Genomic DNA, 18,837 nt, shown 5'->3' on the forward strand with positions numbered 1-18,837 from the left:
ACATTTAAATTTTCCAAGGAAATGATATTCACAAAAGATGATCAAGCTGAATACGATGCTGCGACCACATGTCATATATGCGAAGGTGATGAAGGCGAGTTTAGGTTAGAAGGCAACACTGATAGCTATACAAAGGTTCGCGATCATTGTCACTTGACTGGAAAGTTTAGAGGAGCGGCACATTCAAAGTGTAATTTAGGGTATAAAATCCCTAAATTTATTCCTGTATTACTACACAATCTTTCTGGATATGACTGTCATCTATTTATTAAAAAGTTAAGTATTGGAGGACAAATTAGCTGCATTCCAAATAACGAGGAAAAGTATATTTCGTTCTGTAAGAAGGTTGTTGTTGACACGTATACAAACAAAAAAGGACAGGATAAGCCTATTTATCGTGATATTAGGTTTATCGATACCTATAGGTTTATGCAATCGAGTTTGGATGCTTTATCAGGAAATCTTACCGATGATCAGTGTCGTGAATTGGCTAAGGTCTATAGCGGTAATGAGTTTACACTCTTGAAACAAAAGGGCATCTTTCCATATGATTATGTGAGCTCTGTTGAAAAACTCGCAGAAACGTCATTGCCCCCAAAGGAAGCATTCTACTCAAAGCTCACGGGTAAGGCTATTTGTAATGATGATTATGAATTTGCAAACAAAGTATGGAAGGCTTTTGGCTGTAAATCAATAAGAGACTACCTTGAACTCTACATAAAGAGTGATGTCTTGCTGCTAGCCGACGTTTTCGAAAACTTCAGAGATGCTAGCAATAAATACTATAAACTAGATCCAGCATGGTATTATAAAGCGCCAGGACTATCTATGGATGCGTGTCTTAAGTTGACAAAGGTAAAACTTGAGCTTATAAACGATTATGACGTGTTGCTAATGTTAAAGCAAGGTATTCGAGGTGGGGTTAGTACAATTTCAACGCGTCTTGGTATTGGAAACAATAAGTATATGGGTGATGATTATGATGAAAGCAAAGACTCATCGTTTATCATTTATCTGGATGCTAACAATCTCTACGGGTGCGCGATGAGTAAGCCACTTCCAACCGGGGGTTTAAGTGGATGAATGAAAATGAGCTTAACGATTGGAAAAACATTTCATGCACAGAAGGACAGGGGTGTATTTTAGAAGTTGACTTGGAATATCCTGATGAATTACATGATCTTCATAATGACTATCCATTAGCCCCTGAAAACATTATACATGAGGGATCAAAAGTTAAAAGCTTATTCCAAACTTGAACAACAAAACCAAGTATGTAGTACATTATAAAAACTTGCAGCAGTACGAAAAGCTAGGGCTCAGAGTTACCAACATTCACAGAGGAATTAAGTTTGATGAAAGCCCTTGGTTAAAAACATATATCGACTTGAACACTGAATTGCGAACAGCTGCAACTAACAACTTTGAAAAAGACTTCTTCAAGTTGATGAACAACAGTGTGTTTGGAAAAACAATGGAGAACATCGAGAATCGTGTTGATATCCGATTGGTTAATAATATTACACAGGCGGAAAAGCTCCTTGCAAAGGTTAATTTCGACCGCTTGACTATATTTGATGAAAATTTAATAGCTGTACATATGAGAAAAACCAAGTTATGTTATAACAAACCCATTTATCTTGGAATGTCTATTCTAGACTTAAGCAAGACAATAATGTATGAGTTTCACTATAATTACATCAAGGCTAAATATGGACAAAAGGCAAAGCTATTGTTTACGGACACAGACAGTCTTGTCTACGAAATTAAAACTAAAGATTTTTATGCAGACATTTCAAACGATGTTAAAAGACTGTTTGATACGAGTGAGTATCCAAAAGATCACCCCTCCGGAATTAAAACGGGTGTGAACAAAAAGGTTCTCGGAATGTTCAAAGATGAGGCAGCTGGAAAACAAATAGAGGAATTTGTAGGACTCAGAGCTAAACTGTATTCGTGTAAAATGTATGAAGGAAAGGAAAACAAAAAGTGTAAGGGGGTAAAAAAAAGAGCGTTATCGAAAACACCATTACACACAACGATTATAAAAACACGCTGTTTTCTCGTCAAGAAGTGCTAAGGTCAATGAACGTTATCAGATCATACGCGCATGAAATATATACTGAAACGGTCAATAAGGTAGCTCTTAGCGCAAATGATGATAAGCGTATTATACTAAAAGACGGTATTAATACAATGGCTTATGGACATAACCTCCTAAGAAAAAAAACAAGATGAGCAAAAATCTCACAGACATTCAAAAGATAATAAAAAAGTTTAAGAGCGTGGGTGGGCGTGTTGTCCCCAACATCCCCATATACAGCACGTTCTCAAGCACATCACAACTTATTGACGTCGCAAAGCAACTAAAAAGCTCAAACGTTAGAGTAAGGTATGTGCGCGACAATTATCCACGTCATCCCAATATGCCAGGAACACACTGGACGGCATGGATCAAAAACGGTCATGAAAAAATATACTTTGACACTTTTAGTTTAGAGCCACCACTTGAACTTGTAACGTATCTAAACAATCAAATGAAAACAAAACTTTTTAAAATCATATATAAAATGAGTTTTAATACCGAAAAGTATATTAATGTTGAAGGAGTTGTCTTACCAAACGAACCTCTATCCAATTTCCAGTTGATAGATGCCGCTAAAAAGTTAAAAATTAAACACTTTAGGGGTGTCTATGTTCGCGATGAACTTCCGAAAAGCCCTAAAAAGGAAGAGTGTGGAATTCTAAATCTATGCGACTCGCGAGGAAATGGTACACACTGGACTGCATGGATCAAAAACGGTCATGAAAAACTGTACTTTGACAGTTATGGGTTAGCACCGCCTGTTGAACTCGTCAGCTATATAAGGAATCCTGTGTATTATAATAGCGAAAGAGTACAAACGGATGGTGAGGTATTTTGTGGTCACCTATGTCTTTACATTCTTAAACAATGTGAGAGCGTAAGCTTACAACATGTAATAAACTCATTGTATTAAAAAAATGTGTATATAAAAATGTCTGTAAACATATTTGGTAAAACAAACGCAGGATCGTCGCAAAAAGTGATTTCAGGAGGGGTTACATTATCACAGGCCATTAATACGTTCTTAAGGCGAGATGGTAAAAATGCTGCTGACGCAAATATTAATATGGATTCTCACAATCTAATCAATGTATTGGATCCTATGAATGCTCAGGATGCTGCAACAAAAAGTTATGTTGATACTCGCGCTGTTTCAAAGACTGGAGATACTATGACTGGTACTTTAGACATGAATGGTCGCGCTATAACTAATTTATTGGATCCTTCTGCAGCTCAAGGCGCTGCAACTAAAAGTTATGTTGATAAGCAAGATAGTGCTCAAATCATAACTTTAAATTCTTATGTTGATACTCATGCTGTTTCAAAGTCTGGAGATACTATGACTGGTGATTTAAACATGGGTGGTAGGATGGTTAAAGGATTACCTGTTCATTATCCTCCAACCACGTACTTAGGATCTGAAGCATCTAGTTGGTCTCAAGTTACTCAGTTAGTAAATGCTGAAGTTCAAAATGCTATTAAAATAACAAAGGAACTCATTACAAAGGAACTCATTACAAATACACCTAAAAAAAGTTATTCGGGTTATGTTCCAATTTTGGAGGAAAATATTAGTAGAACTGGATTTGTGGCCACTGCAAATGCAGTTACTACTGATAAATTTCAAGCATACGGTGCATTTAATAATCTTAATGTCGATGGATCTAATGGAAGCTGGGCCACACCTGCAAAAAATGATGGCTGCAAATTAAATGTCCTGAACCCGTGACAATTTGGAAAGTGGCGTTAAAAGCTAGAGCTATAGATGGTAAAAATATAACTGAATGGACTATTAGTGGAAGCCATGATGGAAAAACATTTGAACCACTGTTGACATCTACGACTAAGTTGTTTGGCTCTGCTAATGCTCCTTTGTTTTTCGATATTTCAACTACTACAGCATACCTGTATTATAGACTCGCTATACAAGCAAGTACTGGAGCCGGAGATCTTGGAGCTCAAGTTATGCAGTTGTATGTTTTATCAACGTGATTTATAAGTATCAAACTCTAATATAAAACATGAGATTTTATCCGTTTTTTCTAGAATGTAGTAAGCGCGACTCTAATAAGGAAAATAAAAGATATTTGGAACTTCTTGGTTTTGGAAAATGTGGTTTGATTATTGACAATGACGATGGAACGTCAACACTCGTTAAAGAAAAGGAAAAATTCAAAATCCCAAAAACATACAGCGCCCAACTGCATGATGAACTTAATCAATTGCTCTGGACTAAAAACAATGAGTTTGAAAAAATGGAAGCAACCATCAAAGAGTCAATGAAACAGTGGGTGAACGTTAAAAAACAGGATCAACTTAGGTTGATCGACAAATACGTGTTAAAATTAGAGTGTGATATGGAGGAGAAAAAATATCGCAAAGGTGCTATTACCACGGCATTCTTACTCGGAATGATCAAACCAAACGACATTGTTTACCAAGACTTTAAAATTAAACATATAAACGAAATATTTTTCAAAGGCCTTCACGAATAATGGTAGTGGTCAAAAGTCCTCGAGCCGCCGCGTTTGCGAATGGGATGCTGCCCCGAGCTTGACTTTTCGGAAATATGTAATATCTTGAAAAAGATATTATACATTTATATATAGAATTTCCTGGGACGCAGAAGGATATATAATATCTTGAAAAAGATATTATACATTTATATATAGAATTTCCTGGGACACGGAAGGAAAACGGAAGGGAAACGGTTCTGTCCCAGAAGCCTAGTTTCCCCTCTACTAATACTTCTTTTTTAAACCAATCTTACGGCTTTTGCCTTAAATGTTTGACAATGATCTGAAAAGTAAACTACATTTGAGAATTCCTGCATATTGCAGCAACATGAGGTCACCTTTATTTGAATGTGGATCCAAAACAGCGTTGATTGGGAACAGTTTTATGTATACCATGTGTAAAGTAGGGGAATATCTCTTGTTAAATGAGTTCCGACTGTTGATGTTTTGTTCTTGTGCCCTTTCAGCTCGACTCGGCAAATTATTACTATGATGATATGGTTGGCATTAAATAAACCATTGAGTAATTAAATAAATTAAAATTGTTAATATATTGTGATGCTCTACGGCTAAGTTTGTTTTACAGGCAAGTGCTCTGTCAATACAACTGGACCCGAGGAAACTGGTATGACCCCGAATGCTTGCTATTGACTTTTCTAAGGCAGTCATTTTTAGCGTGGCTGTTTTCGAAGAAAACCCGAGCTATTGTCATAGCCAGCTCGTCCGACGTCCGCCGTCCGCCGTAGGCGTCGTGCTTAGACCTTAACATTGGCTCTAAAATCAAAGTGCTTCCACCTACAACTTTGAAACTTCATATGTAGTTGCACCTTGATGAGTTCTACATGCAACACCCATTTTTGGGTCACTAGGTCAAAGGTCAAGTTCGCTGTGACCTCTAATATAAAACTTTAACAAAAACCTTAACATTGCCAATACAATCAAAGTGCTTCCACCTACAACTTTGAAACTTCATTTGTATATGCACCTTGATGAGTTCTACACGCAACACCTATTTAAGGTCACTAGGTCAAATGTCAAGGCCACTGTGACCTCTTAATAAATAATTTCTGACAAACTTTCGCAGCCGAGCGTGGCACCCGTTATACGGTGCTCTTGTATTCCTGGCTTTAATGCCCCCGGTAGTATGGAATATAAAAGTCGCACTGTCTGTCTGTCCGGAATTCTGTTTCCCGGAGATTTTTTACGCAACGCATTAAGATATTTAGCTGCTTTTTGGTATGCAAGTCTAAATACATGACCTAAAGATGACGATAAGGTCACGTGAGTTTAGTATCGTGTTATTTCTTAACATTTGACCAAGTTTTTGTAACAATATTGCAAGATATGTACATTTCCAGAAAGTACATTTATTTCTGCGTTGAACTAGACCTATTTCGTGAAAATAGCTGCAAAATTGATGAAAAAATGGCTATTCAAAGCGATGCACCCTGTTTTCAAGTCATTTTGAGTTGAATACCTTGTTTTATAATATATATTTCATAGTGATTTTTTTTAATGTTTCGTTATAATTTGACAATTGTCTATTCAAAATGATGTTTTCACTAATTAATATCATAGCCACACGCTAAACACCTGTGTTTCAGATATTGAGACTCACATACATGACCTACGGATGAAGTGTGAAATACGTTCCGGTCCGTTGATTTTTTGCGTAGTTATGGGCATTGGTCTTCAAAATGCTCACTATAATAACCGTTTTACGGAGTGTTATTTTTTCGCAACGCTTTCAGATAATGAGCTGATTTTTGGTATGCGTACTACTTGCATGACCTACAGATGAAGTGTGACATTCGTTCCGGTCCATTGATTTTTGCAAAATTATGGGCCTTGAAATTATCTGCATTATAACCGTTTTCCGGATGTTTTTACGCAACCTTGTCAGATATTGAGCTGATTTTTGGTATTTGAGTCTAACTTCATGTCTCGCAGATGAAGCGTGATTTTCATTTTGGTCCATTGATTTTTGACTGAGTTATGGGCCTTGTTTTTTTTCTAAAATAGCTGCTGTGGGCTTCTTGGGGGCATTATGTTTCACAAACGCAGCTCTTGTTTTTCATGTACTGTTATGATGTATTCATTGCTTTTCAGTATGTTTCATAATTGATTACTTGCAATTTAGGACAACAATTTGACTGTAAGAAATCTGCTTGTTATCCCCTGCCAAAGGCAGAGGGATAAAGAATTTGCCTTGTCCGCCCGTCCGTCTGTCAGTCCTTCCGTACATGGTATTTTCTTAAATGATATACCTTTCCTGTTTTGCCATCAAACTATAATGAATTTAACAATCAAACACGATTACTTGTATTCGCTAGTAGAGTTTTCTGAGTCTGCATCATACTATGAGCCGGACTCTTTTTCAATTTAAAAACAATGACACCTTAAAGTTTGGTGTTATACGACCGTGTTTCAAACTCGCGAGTCAAGTCAACTAGCATTCTAATTGTCGATATTTTGGTAATTAATAAAGGTCAATGTTCTTATTTGAAGAATTTATACGTATTTATTGCGTTGGTGACATTTTAACCACAAGAAGATTTGTAAAAAATGGAATATTTCAAGGCTGCGGTGTTCCGATGTCACACAATCGCCTCGTGCAATACAACATATCGGAACAGCGTATTCCTTCAATATCCCCTATGTATTTACAACGTTTTAATACGAAATGAACAAAAAGCATCTTATTACAATACACGTCGTGAACAGATCTATATCTTCAGTGCTATGAAACAAACACAGAAATATCACAAACAAGTTAAGGCATCCCCTTCCGATCAAAACACGTTCCGTCTTTGGTCCACTCAGAAATGCACGGTCAGAACATTCCCGTCATGTTCGGTCACATGACCATTGGCCCGGAATCTGGGGCTATCAACTGTGGCTACACCATTGGCGACGTTTCCGTTATGTGCGACGTTTGTTTAGCGTCAGATTTCTGCTCTGCCATCTCAATGTTTAAGAAATTGTCTTTATCGGAATTCTTAAGATCCGCGGCCGTGTGTCTTCGATTGCCGTCTCCCCTTTTCACCTGTAAACAAGGCTTATACGTGATGCAATTGAAATAAAACCGCAATGATATAAACGTATGCATGTATTTACAGTTCCTGACAATATAGCCGTATAAACTAATCTTACGGCGAATACATTTCTGAGTAACTAAGCAAGACTAAAACACAGTTTTACTGAAAGCAAACACACGATACGTGATATCAAATAACAGATGTCGAACACATAAATATATTCAATATTCATCGAATTTGAACTTAATGTTTATTAAACTTTTCTAGCTTACATTTATAAGTGAGCTTGCATTGAAACCCTCTTAACTAACAGATAAAATATATTAGAAGAAAACATCCGTTTAGGAAAGACACGGATGTTTGCGTACCTCGTCATAAACGACTCCACATCGCAGAGGTTTTAAAATCACCTCTGGCAAATAAGGGAACAAGATGTCAAATAAAGGGATCTGCAAATTAGGGTCCACCTCACTGGGCTTGTTAGCTCCTAAAATCCGAACGAAATGAACGTAAATGTTGGTCAACAGACATATGTCTGTACAAACCATTTGAAAGATGCGAACTCATACCGTTTAACATTTTTAACTGTACATTAACATATGCATTATGTGTTGGAGTTATCTTCAAGAAAACAAAACCTGGAACACATATAACGGCAACAATACTTTTAGCTGTCGTGAGATGCATCGTTTGTAGAATTTCAAAATCAACCTTTATTCATTTGTACTTATTTAAATAATGAACCTCGATTTTCATTTAGGTGTACATCTCAACCCAAACGCCCTTTCCCAGAACGAGTACGTACCAGTTATGAAGCTGACAATTAGCCCGACCCCGACGACGACAGCCACCGCCGTAGCGCTGTACCACATATAGGAGAGCGAGTAGAGCGGAAAGAAAATACCTCCACTGAAATGCAACAGAGCTCAACTGGTTATTAATATTAAAAAAGCGTAATATGGCCTACTTCCGTATATTGCAACCTTTTTATAATAATATCCAAGATAATAATCAAGTCACAGCATTTTCCTGATCATCTTCTAATATTATTATACTAACTTTTCACAGAATCTGTTAATCGATGTCATACAAATCACCAAAACCAACAATTGCGCCTACGTAATCAGCATCGTTATTTTCCCCACGGATAATGTCACCATAAGAAACAACTGCAGCTACAAGAACATGATATGAAAATAAACAAAAATCTTACTCATGTTCTGCTACTGTGGTTGTGACATTTACGGAATTAATCGTTGTTATGATATCGGTCGTAATATATGGCGTGGCGGTGGTGCTCATGTTAATAGCGCTGACGGTGGCGGTGGCGGCGGTGGTGGTGAGGTTCCAGTTACAGCCGCTGAGCACCACAGGCGCTTTCGGGATTGTATTCCTGACCTCCGTGATGTAGGCACCGATGCCAATCCAGAACATGAACACCAAGCTGACTATCAGACCTGCATAGGCACCCTAAGAAAACAAAAAATATAACAATATGGAACTGTGTACATATAATTCCCTGTGTAAATTTGTTCAAGTTATTTGTGCTCAGAAGCGTATAACAACATTGGGGCTATATTTGTGCACAGAAGCATGGACACAACTTTGGGACTAAAATACAGAACGTGGATCACAATATGGACCGACAAGTTCAATACTAGTATAGGAAAACATTCAATGAAAACTAACATAAAGAATGAAGGACCAATAAGAGCCAAGAAACATTAGCAGAGAGGAATTGTAAAAGCGAGACTATACGATTTTGTCAAATATTTATGAATTTATATAAAATGTGTAAACAACTTATTAAACATATATTTCAATATAAATTAAAATAAAAGTTAAGAAGAACATGTGTCGAAAAATGCGAAATAAGCCAGATATTTAATTCTGAAATCGAAAATGTCTGTACAGTCGAATTCGCCAGCATGTAAATCATGCATGTACGATGTGAATCTTAATTTGGTTTAAAGCGAGATGATACGATTTTGTTAAATATTTATGAATTTATATAAAATGTGTGAAAAACTGTTTATACAAATATTTCAATATAGATTAAAATAAAAGTGAAGAAGAACATGTGTCGAAAAATGCGAAATAAGCCATACATTGTATATTTAATTCTGAAATCGAAAATGTATGTACAGTCGAATTCGCCAGCATGTATATCATGCATGTACGATGTGAATCTAAATTTAGTTTTACGGATCATTTTAATTTCCTGCAACGATGTCTATTCATACGACACACGAACACGGACTCCGATGCTAATAAAAAGACGAATGCTTTGCTGCATTTTATGAAATTCGTCTTCAATGTATACTTTTTTTTGTCTATTGTGTGTTATTATAACATATTTGTATCAATATATTACAATTTAACACATATGAAAATCGTATTATCTTGCTTAAAAGGTTCATTTGAAATTCCTGCAACGATATCTATTCATACGACACACGAACACTAACTCTGATCCTAATAAAAAGACGAATGCTTCGGTTATTGTAGGAAAATATGTACGAACTGTCTTCGTCACAATCGGCTCGGGGCGCTAATTTGTCTTTGCTGCATTTTATGAAATTCGTCTTCAATGTATAATTTGTCTTGCCTATTTTGTATTATTGTAACATATTTGTATCAATTTATTACAATTTAACACATATGAAAATCGTATTATCTCGCTTTAATATCTGCTCGTCAATTACTTAATGATAGTGACACACGACTGTATATGGATAATGCCAAGTGCAACAGGAAGATCCGATGATAGTTCCTTACCGCAGAATTGGCCGAAACGAAGAACAGATGACGATCGCTACCGCGATGTTTCATAATTGATAGTAGCCTACCGCGATGTTGGCCAAAGGTTGGAATCACTGATAATTGCTACCGCGATGTTGGTCAAAGGTTGGAATCACTGATAATTGCCACCGCGATGTTGGCCAAAGGTTGGAATCACTGATAATTGCCACCGCGTTGTTGGCCAAAGGTTGGAATCACTGAAAATTGCTATCGCGATGTTGGTCAAAGGTTGGAGTCACTGGTAATTGCTACCGCGATGTTGGCCAAAGGTTGGAATCACTGATAATTGCTACCGCGATGTTGGCCAAAGATTGGAATCACTGATAATTGCTACCGCGATGTTGGCCAAAGGTTGGAATCACTGATATTTGCTACCGCGATGTTGGTCCAAGATAAGAATCAATAATAATTGCTACCGCGGTAATGGCCAAAAGGGAAAACCAATGATTATTGCTAACGTGTTGTTTGCAAAACGGGAGGAATCAATGATAATTGCTTATCGTAGTGAAAGCCTTTGGCGAGAACCAATTTAAATTGCCGCGGTATTAGGTAAGGAATAATTATAATTGCTAACCACAATGTTGGTCCGAGAGGAGAACCAACGATAATTGCTTTTCGCGGTGTTGGCCAAACGGAGGACCAATGATAATTGCTTATCACCGTTCTTGTCCACGGGAACATCCAATCATAATTACTAATCGCGGCGTTTGTCGAAAAATCAATATTTTTTGCTAACATCTGGGTTGGATAAAGGGAAGCACCCTTGATACTTGCTTACCGAGTAGTTCGCCAATGAGAAGAACAAAATATAATACTTTCTTACAGCGATGTTGGATCAAGAGAATATCACATGACGATTGCTTATCGCGGTGTTGGATCATGGGAACAACATGATACTTGCTTACAGCGTTTTGGGATCAAGGAAAGACACACAGAATAATTGCTTACCGCGGCGTTGGGCAATTGGAATGACCAATCACAAAGCTTGCCGCGTAGTGTTCCCCAGGGAAGAATCCTTAATTTGTGCTTACCATTGATACGGAATAAGGAACAATCCAATGACAATCGTTAACCGTTGTGTTTGCCAAAGGGAATAGTACATGATAATTACTTTCCACGGTGTTAGCCAATTGGAAAGAACAAACATTCGTCCAAATGAAAGTCAGTGATATTTGCTTGTCGTGGTGTTGGATCAAGGGAAGAACCCATGACAATTGGTTACCGCGGTGTTGGTCCAAGGGAAGAGCCCGTGACAATTGGTTACCGCGTTGTTGGATCAAAGAAAGAACCCATGACAATTTGTTAACACGGTGTTGGTTCAAGGGAAGAACCCATTACAATTGGTTACCGCGGTGATGGTCCAAGAGAAAAACCCATGACAATTGGTTACCGCGGTATTGGGTTCCATGGAAGAACCAATGACAATTGGTTACCGCGGTGTTGGTCCAAGGGAAGAACCCATGACAATTGGTTACCGCGGCGTTGGATCAAGTGAAAAACCCATAACAATTGGTTACCGCTGCGGTGTTGGTTCCAGGGAAGAAACCATGACAAGCGGTTACCGCGGTGATGGTCCCAGGGAAGAACCAATACCTAGTATGTACCGCGTGGATTGATGAAGGGAATAACCAATGAAAATTGCTTACCGCATTGTTTGATCAAGGAAAGAACACATGGCAATTGCTTAGCGCGGTGATGATCCAAAGGAAGAACCCATGCCAATTACTTACCGCGGTGTTGAATCAAATGAAAAACACATTACATTTGCTTTCCGCGGTATTGGATCAAGGAAATAATCCATGGTAATTTGTAACCGCGGTGTTGAATCAATGGAAATCCCAATTATACTAGTTTACCGCGTTATTGGATCAATGGACAAAAATTATATTAGCTTACCGCGGTGTTGGACCATGGAAAGAACATTCCTAGCACGAAGACGCCAAGTAGCGGCCCCCCGATCATCCCCCACAGAGAATGTGCGGCCTAAAACAGGCAAACAACTATAGTGTCGCTTAAAGGAAATAAATGAATATGTGTATAATTATCTAGAATAAATGAATGGAAACAGCTTGTAGTATATATAGTCAGGTCGTTATGCCTGGTATGTCATACTACGTACATGAATACATACCCAATAGGTAAAAAAATACCATATTTCATTATCATCTATTTCGAACAAAAACGGTATGTAATAAATTCACTATTAAATTACAATCCACATTTGAATCGACACGGATGTCTCGAGATAACAAATTAAAATATTTACATGTATAATTATATAACGTCAAGAACTAACGGCCAAAAAGTGGACCATTGTTTCCTGTATTAATAATTAATCATACTTATGGAAAGTGTTCACCTCACCTGCAATATCCCTCCCAGCAATGACGCAACATAGGTCAGTCCGAGGCATACCAAACCGAATATAACAGCTAATAAACACGCATGAAATAATTAGGTTTTTAAATAAGCAGCTGCAATTGTATAGTGTATTAAAAGAGAAATAAATACATATGAAAAGCAACAGATAAAAATCAGATATATTAATACTGAACAAATTAACATCAGACTCGTTAACTAAGTAGTTTCGCATTAATGTTAGTTTTAACTCAAACATACTTTTGGATTAAAATTTTGAGTATGATAACATTATTAACTCATGGATCGGTATCATAATGCTTCCAATGATCCAGTGTAGTAAATACTTTCCATTTTGTGACCTAGTTTAAATACCACGGCAAATTTGGAGTAGATTTAAATAAGATACCTGAGTTTCAACATATACAACACATATTAGAAACAAAAATTCGTCATCTACCCACAATTGGTCTAAATTAATTTCTAACACGGCACTTGCTAAATTTCATATAAACAAACAAGAAAATCGTATATGGGTTATTTTGCAATAATTATGGTCAGAGCTTATAGACTGAATGAACGCGCTGTAACTAAACAAAACATGCCGATATTTTATGAATGAAAGTCATTTAGGGCGGAGATCTGATTGACAGAACAGTCGAACATAATTTTTATGGGCGGAACTTCACAGAAAATAGGACACAAGAAAAATAAGATACATTGTATACATCTTTAGTGAAACCGTGTTAGAATCAAAACAATACGTGTACGTTACAATTTGTAGTCGAATAACTCACGGCCGGAAGTTTAGATGCTTCGCACTCGTGATTTAATCCGTACGCATCTTAACTTGGGTTATTCGACAACAAACTATAACCTACACGAATTATTTCTTAAATATTAAATACCAAAAACCTTAGAATAATGATAATTTCAATCTAATCGTAAACAGGTGTATGATGTTGAACATACACCTTTGCGCCTTGGAGACAAGTGTATTTCAATCCGGCACATTAAATGGACCTTTTCACGTTTTGGTAAATTGACAAAATTGAATAAAAATTCTTTCATATTCGCAAATTTTCGTTTAAGTTATGAGTTTTGTGAGGAAACCGTAATACTGAATATTTACCATGCTCTAAAATAGCCTTTATATGCATCTTTTGACGCTTTAAAAACCTGAAAATTATAAAGCGTTGCAACGCGAAACGATAGAGTTCTGTTGTTGTCGTTATATTTTGTGAATCGAGTATCGCTTATATAAAGTATAAAATACATCTGTCATTGTAGAAGGAAGGATGGCCGAGTGGTCTTATGCGTAGACTTATTACTCCAGGACTCCAGGGGTCAGTGGTTCTAGTCCTGCTGAGGGTTACCTTTTTTTTAAATTTTATTTTTGATATTTTACTGGAGCTTTCTAGATCCAATGTTTACATTGATCGATGTAAGGCATTTAATAACAAACTTCAAAACAAGCCAAAATGTGTGAAAAAGCCCCTTTAAAATAAGTACATGTACACACCTTCCTAGGTCCCCTTCATGTTCAGTCGTGCAAACGCCAGAGGCCATGCTATTACTCAACAAACAAAATTGACAAAGTGTGACAATCTGCTTTTCCAGTTTTCCTTCACTATGGTCGGGTACTTGACTAAAAACTACCAAACACATCGGACCAGGTTTCGCCACTTTGCTCGGCCACGTCCTTCACAAAGATCGGGTGCTAGACTAATGCTAACCGAACTTTTAGCAAGACTACTTATCTAACACATTGGTAGGATTGTGGCCCTCTGCTCTGCCATGTCCGTCATTAATGCCGGGTATTCTAATACTCACCCAACATCTTGGTCCAAGTTATGGGCCTGTGCTTCGTCATGTCTTTCAATAAGGCTGGATGCATGACTACAAATAAACTAAAACCTTGATCGAGGTACCGACCCTTTGCTTCGTTATGCCTTCCACTAAGGCCGAATTAAACACTTATATAAACACTTAACACTTAGACCCAGCTGTGACCGTATGCTCCGTCATGTCTTTTACTAACGCATGAACATGACACCAACTAACCTAACACCTTGGACCAGGTGGTTGCCCTCTCCTCGGTCATGTTCTTTATCCAGTACGTCCTGATTATATCCTGAAGAATGCACAGGGCGATAGAGTTCATGCCGGACGATATAGTGCTGGAAATTGGAACAAATATGGAGATAATTAAGGAAAGTTGAGGTAGATAGAGGCGCGCGTCAGATGCAATGACAGCGAAACACCCTGGATAAGTTACAGAAGTTCTTCGCAATGATGATGTGTGTTTGTTGCAGTTTCGCTTTTTAATTATAAATATTTTTGCACGTTGAACTCTTCGTGTAAAATCGTTTTACATCGTGAATGGAAATGTGGCCCTGTTATGATAATATCACGTGTTTGTATCGAGTGTAAATCAAGTTTTAGAATATGTTTATGATTGTAACTTAAATAGAATAACAGTTCAAACATTGATACAACATTTTCTTATTATGAGAAAGAATTAGTTATCTTATAAAATAAGTGCCCAGATGTATCTGAACCTTAGGGTGCCGCTAAACAAGGAGGCGACAAATAGGCCCGGAACTCCTTCCACTTTGCCAAGCACATCCATCACGAACAGGGGTAGCAACTGTACAAATAAAAGATCGTGAACTTTGTGTAAACATTAATGAAGTAATTTATATAGAAACCAAGCGAGTATAGGGTAGAATAGACAGTTTCTACTTCCATTCTTTTAGTCTACGAATTTGTATTACATTGAAAACCTTTCAAAGAAAAATGTCAGTAGTAATAATAAGAACATGTTCAATTTAATGTTTAAATGGTATTAACGGTGCTTTTTTCGAAATTTGTAAATATTACCACACTAAAGGTCAAATGAAATAAACAAAAAACACGGAAAGTGATTGGAGTGGATTAATTTTTATTTCAAAACATTCGTGATCACGCACAATTTTTAGTTGCCAATTGTGAATGATCACTCGTAAATTAAAAGTGATTTTCTAACGACACAAAAAAATATCATTTCTCCTTTAAACGGTTTGTACGATAGACGAGTCATTTTAATATGGATGTTTACGAACAGATAATTATCTTCAAATGCCTATAAACCATATTTTCTTAAATTGTTAACTTTGTCAAAATGTAAGACACGATTAAACGACTAAATTTAGCGATATGATCGAAAGCATAGTGCTTTAATGCAGCCGTAAAATCAACCTTGAATATCACAAACGAATGCCGCAAAATTATGTTCGAAAACCAACAAATGTAAATGTTTTAATAGGTACGTTTCAAATCATAAAGGTAGGTTATCAATTTTATATTACTGAGCGGCTAACCAGAGTTTAACCCTTCGAAACACGAGGAGGTTTGTAACTTTTTTTTAAACAGGTTATATCAAAACACAGTTCATGTTCGATAAGATTATTCTAAGAGTTATGCGAGAAGGAATCCAGGGACACGTACTTAAGGTCTTGACCTCGATGTATTCCAAACTTAAAAGTTATGTACGCACGAGCACCGGCGCTATTTCGAGCCCGTTTGCTTGTTACATCGGTACCAAACAGGGCGACTTGTGCTCGCCGATTATTTTTAGTTTATACATAAATGGTCTGTGTTCATTTATTCGACAAAAGTGCGATACTGGAATATTTGTCGCAAACGATATCCCTGCCATTTTTTGTATACTTTTTGCTGACGATATTGCAAATTGTGCAGATACTCCTGTAAATCTACAGTTGCAGATAAATGCTTTTGCATAATTTTACACTTTAACAAGCATGAATTTGAATCTTAAAAACCCCCTGAGGTAATGGTATTTAGAAATGGGGGTCCATAACGTCACTTTGAGAAATGGTATTTCAATAATTGTCCAGTAAACACAACATCCGTTTATAAATATATGGGCATCCTATATACCCCACAGCTATGCTGGTGGGCTGCAAAAACTAAATAAGCCGCTCGGGGACGAAAAGCATTATTTGCCATTAAAGACTACCAAATTCCGTTCGTATATTTATGCTGTACACAATTCTTTAAATTATTTGATGCCATGGTTACACCAATACTCACATTCGGATCAGAAATCTGGGGGTTTGCATATAGTGATTCAATAGAACGTGCACAATGTATAGAAGCTTGCAAGTACTTCCTGGACGTTAAAACTGCGGTCAATAACTGTGTAGCTTTAGGGGAATGTGGCCGTTCACCAATGTACGTTATTTATCACTCACAATGTATAAAATACTGGTGTAAACTTCTTCAGATGCCTGATAGAATATATCCAACAAACTGTTATAAAATGTTAACGTCATTAGATGATATTGGAAGGCGAAATTGGGCTACGGATGTAAAGGAGCTTCTTTTTAAATATGGGTTCGGCTTTATTTGGCTCTCACAGGATGTTGGTGATCTTGATTTATGGAACGCCTCGTCTGTCTCCTGTTGACTATTGATATTTCGGAGGTTTCATTGAAATGATGTGGGTTTAAATCATATGATATGTGTTTATAATAGTGTGCTGTGTGCTTGCCATAGTATGCTGGCATGATGTGTGTTTGTGATGATATGCTGTGTGTTTGTGATGATATGTTGTGTGTTTGACATAGTCTGCTGTGTGTTTGTCATGGTATGTTGTGTGTTTGTCATGGCATGCTGTGTGTTTGTGATGGTATGCTCTGAGTTTCATTCAAATGATGTGGGTTCAAATCATTTGATATGTGCTAATAATAGACTGCTGTGCGCTTGCCATAGTATGCGGTGTGTTTGTGATGGTATGCTGTGTGTTTGTGATGTTATGCTGTGTGCTTAATGATATGCTGTGTGCTTTTAATGATATGCTGTGTGTTTGCAATAGTCTGCTGTGTGTCTGTCATGGTATGTTGTGTGTTTGTCATGGTATGCTGTGAGTTTGTGGTGGTACGCTGTGTTTTTGTGAAGGTATACTGTGAGTTTCATTGAAATGATGTGGGTTTAAATCATATCATATGTGCTTATATCAGTATGCTGTATGCTTGCCATAGCATGGTGTGTGTATATGATGGTATGCGGTGTGTTTGTGATGGTATGCTATGTGTTTGTCATGGTATGCTGTGTTTTGTTATGGTATGCTAGGTTTTTGTCATGGTATACCGTGTGCTTGTATGGTATGCTGTGTTTTTGTCATGGTTTGCTGTGTGTTTGTCATGGTATGCTGTGTGTTTATCATGGCATGCTGTGTGTTTGTTGTACTATCTTGCGGGTTTATCTACATGATGTCCTTTTCATTCGCTATGATGTAAGTTGGCAATCTCCACGCAGAGTTGTCGTTCCTTGCTCTCACATACAACTCTGCGAAAGGCTCAGCCCTCCATTTTGTCTATAAATTAGATAAAACCGAACAAACGCATTCAACGTATATTTGATTGGATATTTAAGATCGCATGCATTAAATTAAGAAATATGACTTTTAAATGTACGATAAATCGTGCAAAAACTTGCGAGTTTTAATGCAACTCTTTGGAACTAATTTATTGCCCATTTACGCAGATGGAATCATTCCACGAACTTCACAAATGTAAACAATTGAACATATTTTTTTGAGTGACGTTAGGAATTGCTTCGACGTGTGTATGTATGTTGGTTTCTTAACATAAAAAATCCATATCTATTTTATAATAATGAATTAAGACTGATATAAGATATCATGGTATGAGATGGTTTTCTTTAATGCAGTGAATGCAATGTAACCGTCGTGCAAGAGATTGTTTAGTATTCTGTAATCTCAATGATGAACGCTTGGAATGATCATGACATAAATGAGACGCTTTCATAACAATAGTCCGTTCTGAGCCCAACACAGAGGTGAATGTAATGTAACCGTCGTGCAAGAGATTGGTAAGTTGGCGTTATTTTCATTCGGAACACTCGGTTCTTGTCAAAGATCTAATGATTACGTCATACGTATGTCCGTCGGTCCGTACGTCCGTCCGTATATCCGTATATCCGACGGACGGACAGACGGTAAGAAAGAAAG

At 37.2% G+C, this 18,837-nt stretch overlaps 1 protein-coding gene across 3 annotated transcripts in view; it reads right to left on the reverse strand.

Annotated features, from left to right (window-relative positions):
• Positions 1-7,097: 7,097 nt before the first annotated feature.
• Positions 7,098-18,837, reverse strand: part of LOC127866034 (sodium-dependent multivitamin transporter-like) — a 32,695-nt gene continuing 20,955 nt past the window's right edge. Inside the window, exons 8-15 of one of the 3 annotated variants that reach the window (XM_052406268.1) lie at positions 15,362-15,450; positions 14,865-14,980; positions 12,807-12,874; positions 12,339-12,425; positions 8,854-9,110; positions 8,446-8,549; positions 8,009-8,127; positions 7,098-7,648 (exon numbers count right to left, since the gene is read on the reverse strand). In XM_052406268.1, coding sequence (XP_052262228.1) covers positions 7,502-7,648; positions 8,009-8,127; positions 8,446-8,549; positions 8,854-9,110; positions 12,339-12,425; positions 12,807-12,874; positions 14,865-14,980; positions 15,362-15,450 — 987 coding nt within the window. In that variant the 3' untranslated portion in view covers positions 7,098-7,501. The remainder of the gene's footprint in view (positions 7,649-8,008; positions 8,128-8,445; positions 8,550-8,853; positions 9,111-12,338; positions 12,426-12,806; positions 12,875-14,864; positions 14,981-15,361; positions 15,451-18,837) is intronic. The other 2 variants (XM_052406270.1, XM_052406269.1) reach the window with 2 other exon arrangements.

This window comes from Dreissena polymorpha, chromosome 2 (genome assembly GCF_020536995.1).
Source record: "Dreissena polymorpha isolate Duluth1 chromosome 2, UMN_Dpol_1.0, whole genome shotgun sequence".
Taxonomy (NCBI): domain Eukaryota; kingdom Metazoa; phylum Mollusca; class Bivalvia; order Myida; family Dreissenidae; genus Dreissena; species Dreissena polymorpha.